Source organism: Lactuca saligna, chromosome 3, assembly GCF_052625555.1.
Source record: "Lactuca saligna cultivar CGN05327 chromosome 3, ASM5262555v1, whole genome shotgun sequence".
In the NCBI taxonomy this organism is placed as follows: Eukaryota; Viridiplantae; Streptophyta; class Magnoliopsida; order Asterales; family Asteraceae; genus Lactuca; species Lactuca saligna.
Genome location: NC_136419.1, coordinates 42,562,378 through 42,582,482, shown reverse-complemented (window position 1 = coordinate 42,582,482; position 20,105 = coordinate 42,562,378). Strand labels below are relative to the sequence as shown.

Genomic DNA, 20,105 nt, shown 5'->3' with positions numbered 1-20,105 from the left:
AGAGAAAGAATATATTTAAAAAGTCTTGGATTCGAATGGAAGAAGGGGACATATCCATCCCTTGTTCTTCGATTTCATGTGGGGTAGAACACACACCATCATAGTCCATAGACGCACCTGCAGGGAACTATCCAACCCCTGTTATTGTAACATCCATAAAAATTTCATAAAATTTAAACTATTCAAAACAACCCTTTTGAAATATAATTGTTTACAAAAACTTTTGTTATCAAAACATTATTTAAAATTAGGATCTCTTTCAACATAGTTTTCAAAACATTCACATTATCAGAGTTTTCTAGAAATCATCAGTTCAAAACGCGAGATGTGTACGGTTACGCCTTCACCTTGCCATGATCCACTGAAGTACCTGAATTCATAAACCAAAATTATAAGCACGAAGCTTAGTGAGTTTTTTTCACTGTACTTTTGGATCGAAGGCACCAAGGTCGACCCATTGGATTAGATATCCTGTTATGTGATAGTATGTCAGTGTTCAATAGTGATTTGTTAGATCGGTATCCTGGTTTATAGAATGATGATATGGGTAGTGATATGTAGATCTGCATGTCTGCTTGTAGATTGTTTATATGTTTATTTGTTATGTGTCAGCATATTGTGTTGGGTTGAGGTTGTACTGCTTCGTGCTTTAGCAAGCAAACCCTGGAGCATTCTATATATGAGTTGAGGGTCGGGTAGAGCATGCCAGACTCATACTGAGGTGTCACATCCATAAAATTTCAGTAAAATTTAAACTTTCCAAAACAATCCTTTTTCTATAGAAGTGTTACAAAACCGTTGTTTCCAAAATATTTATTTAAAACCGGAATCATTTACATATAGTTTTCAAAACATTCATATTATCAGAGTTTCCCATAAACTATAAGTCTAAAACGTGTGGATGTGTACGGGCCTCGCCCACACTCACATTCTTAATAACACATACAAATTATACGGGCCAACATTGGTGCCTTCGACACGTTCAAACCACGAGGAAACTCACCTCACACTGCTAAAGTCTCCTAGATAATTCTCTTGTAACGACCCAATTTTTACAAAGAAAATTTTCATTTTTCAATAATCAAACCATTTGCATAAACCATAAATTCCTAAAAACATTTGTTTTCAAATTCACATTCATTACATCATTATCTTCTTTTAAAAACATCAGAGTGTCCCAAAACACACTAGTAAAGGAGAGATAGAGTGCACGGTGCGCCATCACGCCTTGCCCTTGCCCTTGGGCTCAGATATACCTGAAAAAAATCCATAAACGGTAAGCTTGAAAGCCTAGTGAGTTCCCCAGAGCACACCCACACAAACACGTATATCATAACATACTAGCTAAACAGCTATCCAAAACACATAAACTATGCATGCCAATCACATAAGGAAGCCCTGGAAACCCTCCAGGGTCTTACTCCGGGTGCCATGGGAACCCCCACATGGTCTTAGCCCAATGCCTCGGGAACCCCCCAAGGTCTTTGACTTAGGATGCCAAGGAAACCCTCTAATGTCTTACACCTAGGTGCCTCAGGAACCCCCCATGAGGTCTTACATACAAACACAATCACATAACATATCAAATCACAGGATGTCTAACACATGCATCATAATCACATAATAGGCTTGCCTTGGTGCCTTAGACCCATTGGTATGGTGAGGAGACTCACCTCTGTCTGATGAATACAATAGTTTCTCTTTTAACAGTCTGAAACCTCCCAAGCTGAATGATAATATTAGTCAATGTTAGAACTTTGGTTAACCAAGGGAACCTAGCTCCCCAACCCTTCCATAAGGCCTAATGTCCATCCTTTGCTAATGGGCCCAAAGCCCAAGTCCAAAATCCTTAATGGGCTTCTTGGCCCAATAATGGCCCAACACTAATTCCATGGCCCACAACAATTATATGACTCATAGTTTCCAGATTATACCAGGCCCAGTAATCAAATGAGGCCCAAATAGCCTAAGAGCCCAAAACAGGTTCGACTCATCTGCGTTGCGTATGCTCGACGTACCTTCTTGGTACTCGCAGCGTACTAGGACATGGGACTACGCCCCATGTACACTGAGTTACGCCCAGCGTACCCTCAATTTAAGCACTTTCCCCATTAAGTGCTTAATACTCGAGTTCTTTACGTCCAAAAGCCAGATCTAAGTCTGTAAAGATGTCCTAAGGCATAAAGTTGGCAACTTTATGCTTTTACATGACTCAAACACACCCAACCTCTCCATTAAGACATTTCCAAGGTCTTTAACCCATGTATGAGGCCAGAACTCTCATCAAGCTTCCATTTTTATGGTACTAAAGGACCAAAGGACCTCAGATCTGTCTAACCCTTCTCCTGGAGTTGCTTAACTCTCAAAGGAGGTACAAAATCATCCAAAAAGGGACCAAACAAGAAACCTTAGCTAGATCTAGAGATTAAGATGGAAAGGTGCAAGCTTTATACCTCCAGAAGCTTTGCAAGATGACTACGATGCAGGATCTTGAAGCACCAACTTGTTCCAAGCTTGTAAAACCACCTCTTCTTCTTGGAATGAACACTAAAAGAGTCACAATGCACTTATATAAGCTCAAAATGGTCCCACACAAGTTTTATGGAGTGTAAGGGCGTTCTAAGGCAGTGGAGGCTCTCTAGGGCTAAGTCCAAGGGACTTAAGGTCGTTTAAATAGGTCTCATGTCCGACAATTAGGGTTTTGAACCCCTGGCACGTACGCCCAATGTACGGCTTGGTACGCCCAACATACCCCTATATCCTCCGCGACCAACCAAGTGTAATATGCTAAGCGTACACTTAAGTACGCCCAACATACTTAAGGGACCATTGATCCTAAAATGAATTTCTTGGGGGTCTCAAGACATACCAGATTTAGGGTGTTACAACTCTCCCCCACTTGGATTAGACTTCATCCCTGAAGTCCGCAGATGCAAACAGATATGGGTAATGCTTGACTTTAGATCATTATATTGACTTGAAAATATCGGTAAGCTTGAATTTAGATCATTATATTCCAATTGAGATTGTATTCTTATCATTTCAAAAACAATAGGTTACAATACTTGACTTTAGATCATTATATTGACTTGAAAATATCGGGTTGTTACAGTGAAGAATCGTTATCCACTCCCGAGGATTGATAATTTGTTTGATCAGCTTCATGGTGCATCTTGATTTTCCAATATTGATTTGCATTTGGGTTATACCATCAGATGAGGTTTAGAGAGGAGGATGTGTAAAAGACAGCCTTCCAGACTCGTTATGGTCATTACGAGTTCGTGGTGATGCCCTTCGGGCTTACCAATGCTCCAGCCACATTCATGGGCCTCATGAACCACGTATGCAGGCCGATGTTGGATCAGTGTGTGATTGTATTCATTGATGAAATCCTGGTCTATTCCAAGACCCAGGAGCAATACAGGGAGCACCTGAGGGAGGTATTAGAGACTTTGAGGAGGGAGAGACTTTATGCAAAGTTCTTAAAGTGTGAGTTTTGGTTATGCGAGGTGTAATTTCTAGGGCACCTTGTCAACCAAAATGGTATTCTGGTCGATTCGGCCAAGGTTGAGGCAATGATGAGGTGGGAGGTTCCAATGTCTCCATTTAATATTCAAAGTTTCCTTGGTTTAGCAAGTTACTATCGGAGATTCATTCAGGATTTCTCCAAGATAGTGGTTCCTCTTTCCCGATTGACGAAGAAGATCACCGCTTTTCATTGGGGCCTGAGCAACATGCAACATTTTAAGACCTTAAGGCAGAGATTGCGTGAGTCGTCAATTTTAACCATGCCAAAGGGTGTTGAGGACTTTGTGGTTTACTGTACTGCGTCAATCATGGGTTTGGGTGCAATTATGATGTAGAAGGGTCACGTGATCGCTTACGCTTCGAGGCAACTGAAGCCTCATGATTCGAATTATCTAGACACATGATTTAGAGTAGGGCGCTGTGGTTTTCACCCTCAAGATTTAGTGACATTAACTCTACGAGTCAACTGTATTATTTACAAGGATCACAAGAGCCTGAGGTATCTGATGGATCAGCTAAACCTAAATATGAGGCAGCGCCGGTGGTAGGATGCGAAGAAGGATTATGATTGTGAGACCCTTTACCATCTAAGGAAGGCCAATATGGTGGCCGATACTCTTAGCCGCAAGGTGATCACGGATCCGGTCATGAATATTTGTTTGATGATGATTGTGATTACTACGCTTTTGGAGCGGATTCGTGAGGCTCAGATCGAGGCTATGAAGGAAGTGCACCGGAAGAGTGAGTTCATTGTGGGCCAGGTTACTTCCTTTAATTATGATAGCCGAGGGTTATTAACTCTTCATCAGATTTCCCCATATGAATTAGACCTATTTGAGCCAGTGATAAGACCGTAGGAACATCACTGCAGTCATGGGATCAAGGAAGCGATGGAATGTTTAAGGTAGTTTATGATATAAGGCTACCCTTGGTCTTGTAGCAATCATTTTTAGCCTTGGATTTGGTAATGTTAGGAATCGACGTATGGACCCGATCAATTAGATCAGAAGGTCCTTAGAGCCACAATCGCAAGGTAACTAGTGGCAAATATTGACATACAAGGATTTCGTTTAGAAGTCGTGTGGAGCGACCGCGTGGGAGTCTTTTGGCTCCACAACCGGGCCGAAACCCGGTATTTCAGATAACTGGTGAACGAATTGAGACCAGGGAGTTCTTGGTAGATTTTGGAAAGCAGCCATGTGGCAGCATGCTGTTTCGGGCAGTTTCGGTGTTTTGGCAGTATTAGTATTAGTGTTTTAGAATTTCAAGTATGGATGGGTAACAGATTTCTTGGATTATGCTAAGTCACTCATAGCGGGATTATCTGAGCCCTAACCAAGTATAAGTGATTTGCAGGGATAATTGGGTCTATGATTTTGTTTTCTAGTGGGAACCTCGAGATATTAGAAGTTGAGTAGTCGGTTGAGAGATAAGTAGATTGGGCTCAACAATAATGATTCAACATGGGCGGTCTGTCAAGGAGTTAGACTATCTCAAGACTATAAATTTCAAATTGAATAATGTGATCATGATGCTAGGAATTTGTTCATCTTCGGGTTTTAGAACCCTGTGAAGGTTGGATTTCATTTCCTTGGGAAGGCTGTGACATGCTAAGAATTGTGGCCGAGTTGCTTAAGTTGTCTGGCGTATCAGGAATAGTAAGGAATGATTTCGAGGACGAAATCTAATTTAAGTCGAGGAGAGTTTTAACATCCCGTTTATTAAAAAACTAAATGGGTAAAATTAATAAACGAATAGTGGGCCCAAAATCCGTAAAAAGTTATCAGTGTTTGTCAAAAGGAGCTAAATGACGTAAATTTTGGAAATTGGAATCTTTATTGTAATAATTGGATTTGAATTGTAATGAATTGTGGGAAACAAGGACTAAAGAGTAAAATAGGGATTTAGATGGTAAGGATTAGAGAAGAAAGGATGGAATATGTCAAAAATTGAGATCATGGGGATTAAAAGGTAATTTATGGATTAGTTTTGCAAATAATTCTCAAAGTAGAAGGTTATATGGTGATTATTGGAATTCATTTGGAAAAGATTCTATGGGGAGGGACCAGACTTGTTTAATGTCCAAAAATTTGAATGAACATGGGATTAAACCTGGTACCATCCTTCCTTCTCATGGCATCACCCAAAACCCAAAACATAATCTCTTCTTTAGCCACCACCATGAGAAGCTATCACATTCGTTGTTGCCGGTGTCGAGTCCGACCGCTATTCCTCCACCTGTAACCTCACTATCAGACGCCACCCAGCAGCCGCTACTGCCGATGACGTTGTGTGCAATCGGAGGAGCCGCCGAAAACTGAAGATTAAAGTTGGGGACGTCGTCGAGCAGGCCATGAGCGAATAGAAGGCTCTCAGTATGCAACAACATCTCACTTCTTCGTTCCTCCCTATGGGTTTGATGTCAGGACCGTCGTTGTCACTCATAATGACTTTTGGGTTGCCATCTCAGTTCGTTCCAGCGTTACCAACCGCCTAGTCGGTGGTTGGGAATTGTGGTCTCATTTCATGCATGGATAGGTGTTACGATTGAACCCGAGATGTGTTATGCGAGTGTTGCTGGCCAGAAATTGAGGAAAAGAACCAACATGACATCTTTAGCCAGTGTCTACCGCCTGCTGCCATCTTTTGTCGCTACCAGCAACCATGGAAGGTGGTTGTGTGCATGTTTCACTATGTATTCAGGTGTGTGTTGGTGTTATTATGTTGTATGTATGTCGTTTGGTCGACTGAATGGCTTTGCCCTAAATCCACAACCAAACAAGGAACAGGCATTAAGGCGGAATCACTCACTCTAACTCTACAAAATCTTAGCTATGCACAACCCTGATGTACATACTAAGCCATCATAGCTCATCTGTATGGATCTTTAGTTCTCTTATGGATGCTACGACTTTCTTAGACGAGTGAGTTATTATAATTACATTTTAAATGTTTTCTCCAAGTTTTAATCTTATGTAAATATAAATTATTTTTTAAAGCAAATCTTATTTCGAAGACTTATCGTTCGTCGCTGGGGACTCCGGGGTAGTTTCTTCTGCGGTAATCATCAGAATCCGTCCATCTGTGCCTGAGTTCTTCGTTATCGTGCAATCCTTCTTGTAATGTCCTGTCTCACCACAACCATAGCAAGCCTGGTTTACTTCTACTCTGGGGACTTGGGAGATCGGTTGTGTCGGTGCCCTGCAGAACCGGGCAATGTGCCCCTTCCTGTGGGAATTTAAGCATTGCATTTCCCAACATACTCCGGTGTGGTGGTAGTTACACTTTCCACATTTCGGGAGAGTTCCAGCATATCGAATGGAAGGTGCTGGAGTAGCAGGTGTTGTGGCGGCGTATACAGTAACCGTTTGTTGCTCCTTGCGGTGGTTCCTATGTTGTTTGCCCCTTCTTCTTTTTCCCCGACTTTCATTTATAGTCCCCTCCTTTTGATGGATCGGGAAGGGACCACCACACCATGGAGGACTTCATGGTCAATGAGTCGTTGGGCCAAGCGTTTGGCGTTATCGAAGGTAGTTGGGTTAGAAGACAACACATCCCCTTGAACTGGGGGAGATAACCCCCAAATGTACCTTTCTATCTTCTTACTCTCCGGGGTAACCATCCCGGGACACAGTGTTGCCGGGTCGCTAAACCTGTCAGTGTAGGCCACTATGTCTGAGCCGACCATGGTATGCTCCCATAGTTCTTGTTCCAGTTTTTGTACATCGCCCCTTGGGTAGTATTCTTCCAACATCATATCTTTCAGTTTTTCCCAACCTATTGAGTTAGCCACTGATAGGGCCAGTTACTTAACATGGCTATCCCACCATGTTAGGTCCCTGTCGGAGAAAGTGCAGGCAGCAAACTTAACTTTGCTCCCTTCTGGGCACAGACAGATTGCAAAGACGTGGGTGTCTGTAGTTCATGAAGTGGGTGTCTGTACTTAACATGAATCTGTTTTCTCGAACCATCACATCAGAGCAATGAATCCCCCACTTCCATTAAAGGATTTGGGTTTGCATTTCATGAAGTCCTTGTACGAACACTCCCGTGGGTGTCTGTAGGTAACTTCAGGGTTAGATAGGTGGGTACCGCTACCAGATCCACTGATACCATTTGCACGAATCTGAGCTATGGCATCCGTTGTTGCGACTATTACCGTTGTTTGGAAAGCAGCAAAGTCGGGTTGTGGTGGTGGATTCTCTGTTGCATTATTGACTCCGCGCCCTACAAATCTACCGTGAGGCAACTTTTGCTGATAAGAATACAAAGATGAGATGGATACAAGTCTATAGCATAGGTTATAAGCCGAAAGCTGAAAGACTACGTTGTCCTAGTTCTGAATGTATTTGGTTCTGACTTTCATAGGGTTATGGAAACAATTCATAAAAGGGAGTCTATATAAAATAAACTTTATGAATTCAGAAGTGGCTATCCTCGAATGAATCTCTATGAATTGAATAACTGATAATGGCTACATGAAAAGAAATAATCCTAACACATAGTGTGAGTAGTGAAATCACTAGCTCACTAAGTCAATTACGGTGGAGGACTTTTAGCCTTAGAAATCTAAACAAAAGTTGTAGTATACGTTAAACCGAGAACATACAAAAAAATAATGCCCAAATCTGACTTCGTATAAGGAAGTTATGTATTTTCTAAGATTTGGCATAGCAGTGTACAACCTAAAACTCGAATTTTAGATCGAGCGGTTTTTGGCCTATGCGACCTAAATGAGAATTAAAAATCTCATTAATAGGAACTCAACGGTAAACAGACAGACGAAAACAGAGTCCATATGTAGAAGTTCTGAATTTTACGTAGACATTTAACAGTATAATCTCCTTGTACTTTTAAATTTAAGACCGGTCGAGAATTAGTCGACGGAGTCAAAATGAAAGGTTTAGATCTTATTTTTACCTATGCGTGGATATAAAGAATGTCAAAAATGGAGCTCGTATGTGAAAGTTACGGATTTTAGAAGTCGGAAGTGTGTTGTGCGAAAATGGGTGACATGACACAATCTTGGTCATTGCTTTCTCCCCATGTCTTGCCACCAGATGGTGACATGTGGCACCAAGTTCAGCCATATTTCACCTTATAAATAGAACCTCTCCCACCCTCATTTTCTTCACAAGTTTCTCATTCTTTCTTCTATTTACTCTCTCTAGCCCTGAACCCCCCCCCCCCCCCCCCCCCCCCGAAAAGCCTAGGGAACCTCCCTAGCACAAGGCAGAAGCCCCGGAGTGCTCGACGGCTCCGAGAAGAAGAGCTATTCGGCTCGAGAAAGCTGCTCCAAGCAAAGCCCGTTTTTTTATAAAACCCGCTGTAAGTGAGCTACGCCTACGCTATTTTTAATATAACTTTTATTTAATTATAGTAACGTTATTAGGAACTTATAATAAGTACTTGGGCTATTATTATGGGTTATATAAGTATTGTTTAACGCTTATATAATAGTAATAATAGCTAGACTATTATATAGTCTCGGTGAATAATAGACTAAACTCTAGTGGTAATAATATTAGGTTTCGTCGAATGAAATTATTTTTAAGAAGCAAAGTGATGTCTGAGTTTGGAATCATCACCTTTTCAAGTGAGTGCATGGTCCCTTTCATCTTACACATAGATATGAAGTATTAATTATAGATTACGTGTTATGTGTGCATATTGTTTGAATACTTGCTGTCTATGTTGGGTGAAATATTTTTATACACGTTTTAAATGATTTAAATTGTATATGTATTTTATATCTATAAAATGTGTTGGGTAAAACATGGGTAGATGTAATAGTTGATGTGTCACCAAATAAAATAATGAGAGGCCTCGATATAGATGTTATTGATGATCCAGTCATCTAGCGGAGTATAGATGACAACCACAGACTATTCTAGATAGTCCAGTGGAACGCTAGCAGGCTCGCAACCTGTAGGTGTTTATTTGAACTGTGTGCTCACCAGCAGTACTCCATCCCCCACATGGTTGCCTTATTTGACATGAATTGCTGAGGAACCCCCGAAGCATGTGTTTTCACCCCGATGGAAGTCCTTAGACTAGGTCCCTTATGTTAGATGTTTTAAGGACGTAAGTGAGGATAAAGGGGACGGGTAATCGGGTTTGTTTGGTTTGATAAAGTTAATAAACTTATTTATTGTCGGTTGAAAACCTTATGTACTCACCAGGTTTCCCAACCTGACCCACTCAGTTTATTTATATCACAAGTGTTGATATGAAGTCAGATTACACTGAGAGATTAAGGAGATATAAATCACTAGTGATAATAAATGTAAGTTATGTTTATGCTTATGTTTCTGTAATGACGATGACATCCAAAATGTTTTAAAATGAATAAAAATACTTTTATTTGGAAATACTTTGATAACGTATTTATCATGTTTTACTGAGAACGAATTCTGCAACATTTTTATTAAAAGAGGTACTCTGATTTTTATAAAGTATAAAAAAATCGGTCTTTTTTTGCCATGAAAATGGTGATGTCACAAATTCACATAATCGATTGTTTGTTTACTCTAAAGTGTATATAACTTGTATCCCTTTAGTACTCATAGAAGGAATTGTAGAGTCATTTTTTACTTTCAATCATCACATCAGAAGATATAGGATTTTCTGAAGGAGCAGACGAACTTTTCTAAAAAGAACTTTCATTTTACTTTACATCACTAAAATACTTATGAACTCACCAGCTTAAATGTTGATCTAATCTTTCAAAGTAACTTGTATTCTCAGGAGAATAATAGACAGGTATGCACTATGGGATTCAGAAGATGGAGCATAGTAGCTTTTAGTTTGGGGGTGTGACATTCACCATTAGCTTATTCAGCTCCCGGTAGTCAATACACATCCAATGAGACCCGAACTTCTTCTTCACAAACAAGATAAGTATTACCCATGGCGAACTGATCGGTCGAATGAACCCCTTATCTAACAGCTCCTACAGATGCGTAGATAACTCTTGCATCTCTGGAGGATCTAACCAATATGGTGCCCTGGTTATCGGTGCCGCAGCAGGAACCAAGTCAATCTTAAACTCCACCTGGCTCTCCGAAGGCAGCCCAAGAAAATCCTTTGGAAACACATCTGGGTACTCCCGTACAATCAGCACATCATCCAAGGTCGCCTTACCCTTATCCCAGGTATCCATAACATAGGTGAAAAATCTGGAACAAACCTGATGAAGATAACGTCTGATCCTAGCCGCTGAACATAGAATCGGCCCACGTTGATCTCTTTCTCCTTGAACCAATAACTCTCCCCGACTCGGGCTCCAAATACACACCAAATGAAGCTCACAATCAATCATCGCCCCATTAGGGATTAATCAATCCATCCCTACGACAACCTTGTTTCCACACAAAGGAATGGGAACCAAATCAAATGGATACTGCTCTGAACATCAGAAAAACGTAACCCTGGTGAACTCTCGATACTCGTACAAATCGATCATCTACAATCTCGACGTCTAAAGGAAAATCCAACTCCCGGAGCTCCAGCAAACCTCTTGCTAATACAAAAGATCGAGTAGCCCATGAATCAAACAATACTAAGGCAGAAATGTCGTTCACGAGGAACAATCCAGTCACCACATCATGTGTTGTGCGAGCCTCCTCGTCTGTCAACTGAAAAGCCATGTTCTTCACCACAGGCGCATCCGCCATGCCCTAGCAACCATTGGTGATCCTTAGTGTTGCTATAGTGGGTGCTACCACTAGTCTCGCTGCTACCAAACTCGAACAATGGGCTTTATTTTGGTCCCTCTGATTGCAATAGAAGCAAATCATATCAGATATTGGGGTGGTGGTGGTTGTATTAGCAATACGATCCCTGCTAATATGACCCATCTGGCCGTACTTGAATCATCTAGAACCACCCACCCTGCATGAACTATCATGCATCTTGCCACACTCGCCACAACGGCTCAGACCCATCTTGTAACGCCTGCAGATCCGGGCTAGTCAATTTAGAGACAATGAGCGTCAAAAATGAGTTTTTAATGGAAGTTTATTTATAAGGATTAATCTTATCCAAGTTGTATTATATGTTACAAGGGTTCTGTAGATATAAAGAATGACGAAATCCGAGTTATAACGAAGAAGTTATGGTTCGTCGAAATTTTACGTCAAAACCGGCACGACACCGGGAGACATAAATAGTGAATTTACGATAGAGGAATTTTTATCCTTAGTGATATAAACAAAATTTGTAGAATACGTTAAACCGATAACATACAAAAAAAAAAGAACACCCAAATCTGACTTCGTATGATGAAGTTATGAATTTCTAAGATTTGGCATATCATTGCACGACCCGAAACTCGAATTTTAGTTCGAGTGGTTTTTGGCCTATGCGCCCTAAATGAGAGTTGAAGATCTCATTAATAGGAACTCAGCGATAAAAAGACAGACAAAAACGGAGTTCGTATGTAGAAGTTATGAATTTTACGCGGACATTTAACAATATAATCACCTCCTACTGTTAAGTTTAAGATCGGTAGAGAATTAGCCGATGGAGTGAAAATGAAAGTTGTAGATCTTATTTTTACCTACGTGTGGATATAAAGAACGTCAAAAACGGATCTCGTATAAGAAAGTTACGGATTTTAGAAGTCGGAAGTATGTTGTACGAAAATTGGTAACGTGGTACAATCTTGGTCATTGCTTTCTCCCCAAGTCTTGCCACCAGATGGTGACATGTGGTACCAAGTTCAGCCATATTTCACCCTATAAATAGAGCCTCTCTCACCCTCATTTTCTTCACACCTTTCCCATTCTTTCTTCTATCGCCACTTTCTCTAAACCTCCAAAAACTCCCCTAACGCTAGAAGAAAGCCCCGGAGCGCTCGACGACTCCTAGAAGAAGAGATTTCAGCTCGGAAGTTCTGCCCCTGAAGAACCCGAATTCTAGCCAAACCCCCTCGTAAGTAAGATACGTATATGCTATTTTAAATATAGTTTTTATTTAAATATAGTAATGTTATTAGGACCTTATAATAAATATTTGGACTATTATTATGAGTTATATAAGTGTCGTTATAATATCTTTTTAACCACTCACGGTACGGGGAATCTGGTTTGGAGGGCCACTTGGGTTGTTGGATTTCAGAAGTGTTATATGCCAAAATGGTCTGCCCTCCGGTGTTTTATGTCTGGCCCTTGTCTGTATATAGTGGTTGAGAAATATTGTTTCATGCTTATATAATAGTAATAATAGCAAGACTATTAATTAGTCTCGTTGAATATTAGACTAAACTCTAGTGGTAATGATATTAGATTTTGTCAAAGGAAAATGGTGTTAAAAGTAACAAAGTGTTGTCCGAGTGTCGAGTCACCACCTTTTCAAGTGAGTGCATAGTTACTTTCATCTTACACGGAGATATGAAGTATTTTATATAAATTACGTGTTATATGTGCATATTATCTGAATACTTGTTGTCTATGTTGGATGAGTGATTTTATACTAGTTTTATATGATTTAAATTGTATATGTATTTATATATACGTAATATGTTGGGTAAAACATGGGTAGATGAAATATGAGTTGGATGATGAGTTGAAAAGTGATATAGACCATGAAGTAAGGGTGAGAGGTGGACAATGTGAGAAGCCTTGTTCCCAAATGTTGGACCCGTCATCTAGCAGAGTATGGATGACAACCACGGACTATTCTAGACAGTCCAATGAAACACTAGCAGGCTCGCAACCTGTAGTTGTTGTGAACGATATGTTTACCGGTGTACTCTAAAAATTCATTGACATGTATTTGCAAGTGGACTCTTAAAAACGATATTATCAATAACCGAGATAACCCTAGTAGTTGTGCCCGAAGGATAATACCGGTAGATACGCCTCATAAAGAATGTCACAATTCTGGCAGTTGCATCTAAGTGATAGAACTAGCAGTTATGCTTGACAGTTGTGTCATTGACAACGATGGACTTCATACCTATTCCTTAGGATAAACCTTAGGAATGAATGAATAAGAAATAGGTGATTCTTAGGGTAGATCCTTAAGAGTAACGAAGATAATGGGGATGGGTAATTGGGTTAACTGTTTGATGATTAAACATAATAATTATATTATTGTGGGTTGAAAACCCTACGTACTCACCAGGTTTCCCAACTTGATCCACTCAGTTTATTTATATCACATGTGTTGATATGAAGTCACATTACACTGAGAGATTAAGGAGATATAAATCACTAGTGATAATGAATATAAGTTTTGTTTATGCTTATGTTTTTGTATTGACGATGACATCCCAAATGTTTTAAAATGAATAAAAATACTTTTCTTTGGAAATGATTTAATAACGTATTTATCATGTTTTACTGGGAACAAACTCCGCAACATTTTTATTAAAGGATGTACTCTGATTTTTATAAAGCATAAACAAAATCGATCTTTTCTAGCTATGAAATTGGGGTTGTCACACTGTTGTCCTCTCAACATGGAATCAAACTGCTGAATATCACTCCTCATCATCTCATGGTATCTTGCCTTTTTCATATCCTCATTCGCTACATATTGTGGAACCAACAACACCCTCTCACGAATCGGGTCTTAAAATCATCCCATGTCATCGAATCAACAACCTCATCACCAATCGATCGCCCAACCTCTTCCAACCAGTCTCGAGCTTTATCTTTCAGAAGATAGGAAGCAAGTCTAACATTTTCCCCATCGGGACAACTACTAGTGAAAAAGGTGTTAACAACACCCGCTAACCAACACATGCTCGCAATCGGGTCCTTCTCCTCGTAGTAATCTGGATCCCCACATGTCCGAAACTCCATGAAGGTTAGTGAACGTGTCACAATCAAAGACATTGTCTTAGAACGGAAAGAGCCCAAACGCTCCTCCAACACCTCCATGATACCCTCCTTGATCGTACTAAAGATCACAAGAGTCTGCTCAAGTATGTTGCAGGTAATCTCAGACGATATGAACTCATGCGTCTGATCATTTAACTGCCCAACTCCAGAACATAAGCTTGAACCCTCACCAGCACCAAACCACCAACCGGTCTACCTCGAAGAGTCACCATACTGAAAATGGACCACACAAACCATTAGAAAATACAGAAACAATATCGAGAGATTTCATACTCTACAAGCTTCCTGGTTTCATCGCAGCTCTCTTTAACTCGAGAATGGATCCCCTGCTTCCACTAGTATGAGCCCATACTACCTTCCATATCTATCCATACTTTCCTCAAGGATCGCTTTGAATCTTCTAAGTTACTCTTTATCCCTATATACAACTCTCCACAAAACAAGGCTCCCAACACCAAATCTCTCCCTAGGTTTTCCTAGGGCAAACACCACACCACTCTTCGGCATCAGTTGCAGAAAGAACTCCCACCAACACCCTATATCTATCTTACGAATACAATTACATATCACCGACACCAAATAAGTCTTCGAATGAAAGGTCTCACACTACAACGGTTGGACTCAAACAAGAGTTGCACAATAGAATTAAAACCTAACCTTCTAAAGTTATTTAGTTATCGTAATATGTAACTTAGCATATTCGCTTACTAGTTAGCTGAAGTTAGTGAGAACTCCTAAAAAAAGCACAAAGCAAGCTGCATTCGAGCATCGAGTAATCGGAATCAAGCATAACCTAATCAGGCATCATATCAATGATTGTGTAGTACTAGCATGAAAGTCTACAAGCTCATACAATAGGCATATAAATGCCTCTCTCCTAACATTCTATCATGCAAACCCTGAATAGATCCTTAGCCCTTACTAGCATGTGATTCACATGTATGGGTGTTTTGGGAAAATTTACTTGAGTTCGTCCGATCGCATATGCACCACACACTTTTCTTTTATTAGAAGCCCTTTTTATAAACGATTTCTTTTTGAAAAATTCTACCAAACCCTCAGTTGGAGTTCAGACATACCTGAGAGTACGTCTGAATCCCTCAAACCAAGGCTCTGATACCAAATTGTAATGTCCCAAAAAGTAAGACCAAATATTTTCGTTTTTAAAATTAATAAAACTATTATCCAACATCATCATAAAACCATGGAGGAACAAAGTGTATTAAATACATCAAAATATCAGAGTAATCATAAAATGCAGAATGAGGTGGTGTGTGTACTGTAGTCATCCCGGGAACTTCCCATTCGAACCAGAAGTACCTGAAAACCCCGATGCATACATGGCAGCGGAGTACGTCCAACGTAGAAAGCTGGTACGCGCAGCGTATGCGCTGTCATTGACTTTTGGTTAACTTTTAGGGTTTGGTCAATTTTTGGACTATTAAGGCCATGGAGGGGTAAAATGGTCTTTTACCTTTCTGTGAGTTGTAGAAGGGTTAGTCTAGCTTCATTGAGAGTCGTTATTAATTAAGGATAATTATCGTATGTGTTAGGCGGAGGCTAGATCGATGATTGGAGTTCAAGGTTATCCGAGTTCTTCCGAGGTGAATCTTCTCACTATACATACCTAGAGTGGTAATCTGAGTTGTGTAACTAGAGGGTCTTATGTGTTTATATTAAGTATTGTGATATCCTGCATTATGTCTTTGTGATTTATGTTGTGTATTATTTTTGAGCTTACTAGTTAGGACCGGAGGGTCCACCCGAGCTGTGGGTCCAGAGGGTCCCACTGAGACACATTGATCAGAGTGTCTTATTGAGTTATAGCCTTGAGTGGCTAATGAGCTATGTGTGGTATTTTGGGGAACTCACTAAGCTTCGTGTTTACCGTGTTATGTGTTATGTGTTTCAGGTACTTCTCAGGATCACGGGAAGGCACCGACTTGATTGTACACACACCCGAGTTAGAGTTATGTTTTGGGAGGATCCTAGATTTGTAATATATACAATTTTTGGACATGTGTTTTGATGATTTGATATTTGTGGGATTTTTGTGATTTTTGAAATGAGATAATTGTGTTTTTAATTGAAAATTTTGGTTTGAAAATTTACGGTGTTACATAAATTGATAATTTAAATATAATATTACAGTGTCAACTTAAATATAAATTTCAATTCCACTTAAAAAACCAAAGAATATTTTATAAATAGTTAAAAGTGATAAATTGTAGTGATAAATGAAAAAACTAAATTATAATCTCAGTTTATTTAAAATGTTTTCTAAATATATTTTTATAATCATTAAAAGTTTTCAAATAAGTAGTTTAAAATAACTTACAATAACAATAGTTAAAAATAACTCTATATAAATGATTATATTGTTACTTTTAAAATAAAATAAAAAAAACAATAATTGATGTTTTTAACCAATTATAATGATAGAAATTAAAGCATTAAGAAAATAAATTTTAAAAAATTAATTAGCAATAACAACAATTATAAATAATATTAAACCATATATTATATTTAATTTTATTAATATTTAACTCGCGGATAGAAGTCATTCAAACGATTGAGAGTATGCAGTTATAATAGATGTATATATTATAATATAATCAGGGGCGGACGCAGGATTTCATACTAGGGGGTGCACGGGAAAGTTAAGGGTTGCACGATAGCAGAAAATAAAAAAAATTTTAAAAATTTCGAAAAATTTTCCAGTGCGGCTGGAAAACTTAGGGGTTGCAGGTGTCACCGGTAACCCCCCTAAATCCACTCCTGAATATAATTCAAAATAATCAATATACTATATCAATTTAATATACAAATTATTATATCAAATATATCAACAATATTATTATTATATTTATAATAAACATATAACTGTATTTTGTAAATATTTCCACTGTATAATACATTTCTGGCTAATGTGCGTAGTCAAAAAGAATCGACATAAAAATGTACGTCCGTGTGAGAGAGAGAGAAGTGGGAGGAGAATAAAGTGAGGTGTGTTCATCTCCTGTCGACACATAAGGATCGTTTCAATCGGTTTCAGAGGTCGATCCTTCTACTTCTAGGTATTTACTTACACTCAAATTCAGGTTTCTTTTCATCAACAATTCAGTTTGTTAATTTCATTGATCCACAATATCAGATTCAGTTCCACGTGAATTCGTTCATGGATTAATTTTGATTTGAAACAAGAGAGATCATATTGTTGCGTGTCTAATAGTTTTTGTCATTGCAGGATGATGAAGAAAAGGAACAGAGCGAGCGTCGATACGGCGGTGGTTGATATATGTCGCCGTGAAGTCGGCCATCTTTCCACCAGAAAATTCGCCCATCGTCTCGCTGCTTCCGAGGTATATGTTTGATTTTACTTAACCTGTTGATCTGTTTTTGTTTTAGGGCGGATTTATTAGGGATGTTATCTGTAATCGTAAACCCTTTGTATGTCAATCACGCGTAACATATTTTCCTGTGTTTTCTGCTTGTTTTGTATGCATAAATATCAATTTCACATGAATCAGTGACCAGATTGACGCACAATGTTAAGACACCAGTGATTCCTTGGTGTACCAATTTGTACACTGGGAATATATGGAAGATTTACTCATAGACAACAAAGATTCCTAATCTATCTACTTGAGTGAAAATCAATTTTGATTTGCTTGATAAATGATAATCCCAGTTATTTTCAAGTTGTCTGTGTAACAACATCACAATGCATTGAACTCTATGGAGTTAACTGATTGCAACGTTATCATTCTACTCTATCATGTTTCTCCTACAATGCATTGAACTCCAAGGTGGCATCCAACAAAGGTTGAGTAAATCCATAGAATGCCAACTAGGCTTTCCAGCACATTCAACTCAAAACTATGCATTGTGGATGCTAGTCCTGAGACTTGATCTTAATAGTGATAATCACATACATGATCGATTACTTTCATGTGGTAGGATCTAGTCCTGAGACTTGATCTTGTAAGAAAGCTGGAAAAACACAGAGGATGTGTGAACACTGTAAGCTTCAATGGAGATGGAGACATTCTTGTATCTGGTTCAGATGACAAAAGAGTTATACTCTGGGACTGGGAAACCGGAAGTATTAAACTTTCTTTCAATTCTGGTCATAATAACAATATCTTCCAAGCAAAGATCATGCCAGGAACCGATGAACGAACCATTGTCACTTGTGCTGCTGATGGCCAGGTATGCTTTTAATATTTTTAAATAAATAATTCCCCAATTTATATACTTTTTTATGATCATTGTATTATTCTAGGTGAGGCATGCAACCATCTTAGAATGTGGAAAAGTGGAGACGAAATTGCTTGCAAGACATCAAGGAAGAGCTCATAAGTTAGCCATTGAACCTGGAAGTCCACACGTCTTCTATACATGTGGCGAAGATGGATTGGTTCAACATGTTAGTCAATAGTCACACTCACAATCAATCTAATTACTTTAATAACTGAATTCTGTATTTTATAAACCCTACTTTTTTCAGTTTGATCTGAGAACAGGAGAGGCAACAGAACTTTTCAGTTGTCAACCAGTTCATGGTAGAAGCTTCATGCAAGTTGTTAACCTAAATGCCATAGCAATAGACCCACGAAACCCTAATTTATTCGTGATTGCTGGATCCGATGAATTCACTAGATTATATGATATCAGAAGATACAGATCGAATTCGAATTCAAATTCTTCATCTGCTTTTGGTCAACCAGTTGACCATTTTTGTCCTCATCATTTATTAGGAGATGAAAATGTTGGAATTACGGGATTAGCCTTCTCGAATCAAAGTGAACTTCTTGTTTCATATGGTGAAGAGTTCATCTATCTTTTCTCAAAGGATATGGGGTGGGGTAGTAATGTAAATTCAGTCTTAGATGTTGAACGGACGATGGAATCTGATTCCAAACCGGGCCCGCTACAATACAAGGGGCATCGGAATTGTATGACAGTGAAGGGAGTGAACTTTTTTGGACCTAAATGTGAGTATGTTGTGAGTGGATCGGATTGTGGGAGAATGTTTATTTGGAGGAAAAAAGACACGGAAGTTGTTCGTGTTATGGAAGCTGATAAACAAGTGGTGAATTGTATTCAACCGCATCCACATACAAGTATGCTTGCGAGTAGTGGGATTGAGAGTGACATCAAGATTTGGACACCTACTGCACTTGAAAAGGCACCTCCCCCAACAAATATTGAGAAGGTGTGTTGTTTCTTGTTATTCTATTTTATCGTATCAAACAGACGTTAACATCTTTTTAATTTTTTAATGTTTTTTTGGTTATTTAGTCGAGGCCTAAGATGAATACTTGGATGTATCAAATGGTGTCACCGAGAGAAATGGCACTTCAATTGCTGTCAATGCGAAGCCAACAAGCAAGCCCCATCGAGAATGTGAGTGTGAATAGAGAAGGTAATATGTTGGAGTTTATTTTGAGTTTTGATGCCAATAGCTCCGAGGAAGATGATAATGAAGAGGGAGGGCCCACAAGTGCTCATGACTACTTCTATTAAGTTGTTTGTGCCATTTATTGCTAAGTGTACATAGAGTGTAGAGAAATAAGTTGAAGAGAGGTCTTGGATGATGAGTTTGTGAGACCTTCAAAACTATAAATATAATACATCAATTTGGTTCATCTATGGTTGTTTCTCTTTCTTTTACGTTTTAACTTTTAAAAAAGAGTATATATACACCATCCCCACCCTTGGCAT

General features: G+C 39.1%; 1 protein-coding gene across 1 annotated transcript; it reads left to right on the top strand.

The window, feature by feature from the left end:
* Window positions 1-17,327: 17,327 nt before the first annotated feature.
* LOC145036050 (uncharacterized) lies at window positions 17,328-20,029 on the top strand. Its single transcript, XM_078984532.1, has 6 exons — window positions 17,328-17,455; window positions 17,626-17,740; window positions 18,339-18,590; window positions 18,664-18,807; window positions 18,889-19,596; window positions 19,683-20,029. Exons 2-6 carry the CDS (start codon window positions 17,627-17,629, stop codon window positions 19,905-19,907), a joined length of 1,443 nt encoding a protein of 480 aa, XP_078840658.1. The 5' UTR covers window positions 17,328-17,455; window position 17,626; the 3' UTR covers window positions 19,908-20,029.
* The last annotated feature ends 76 nt before the right edge of the window (window positions 20,030-20,105 follow it).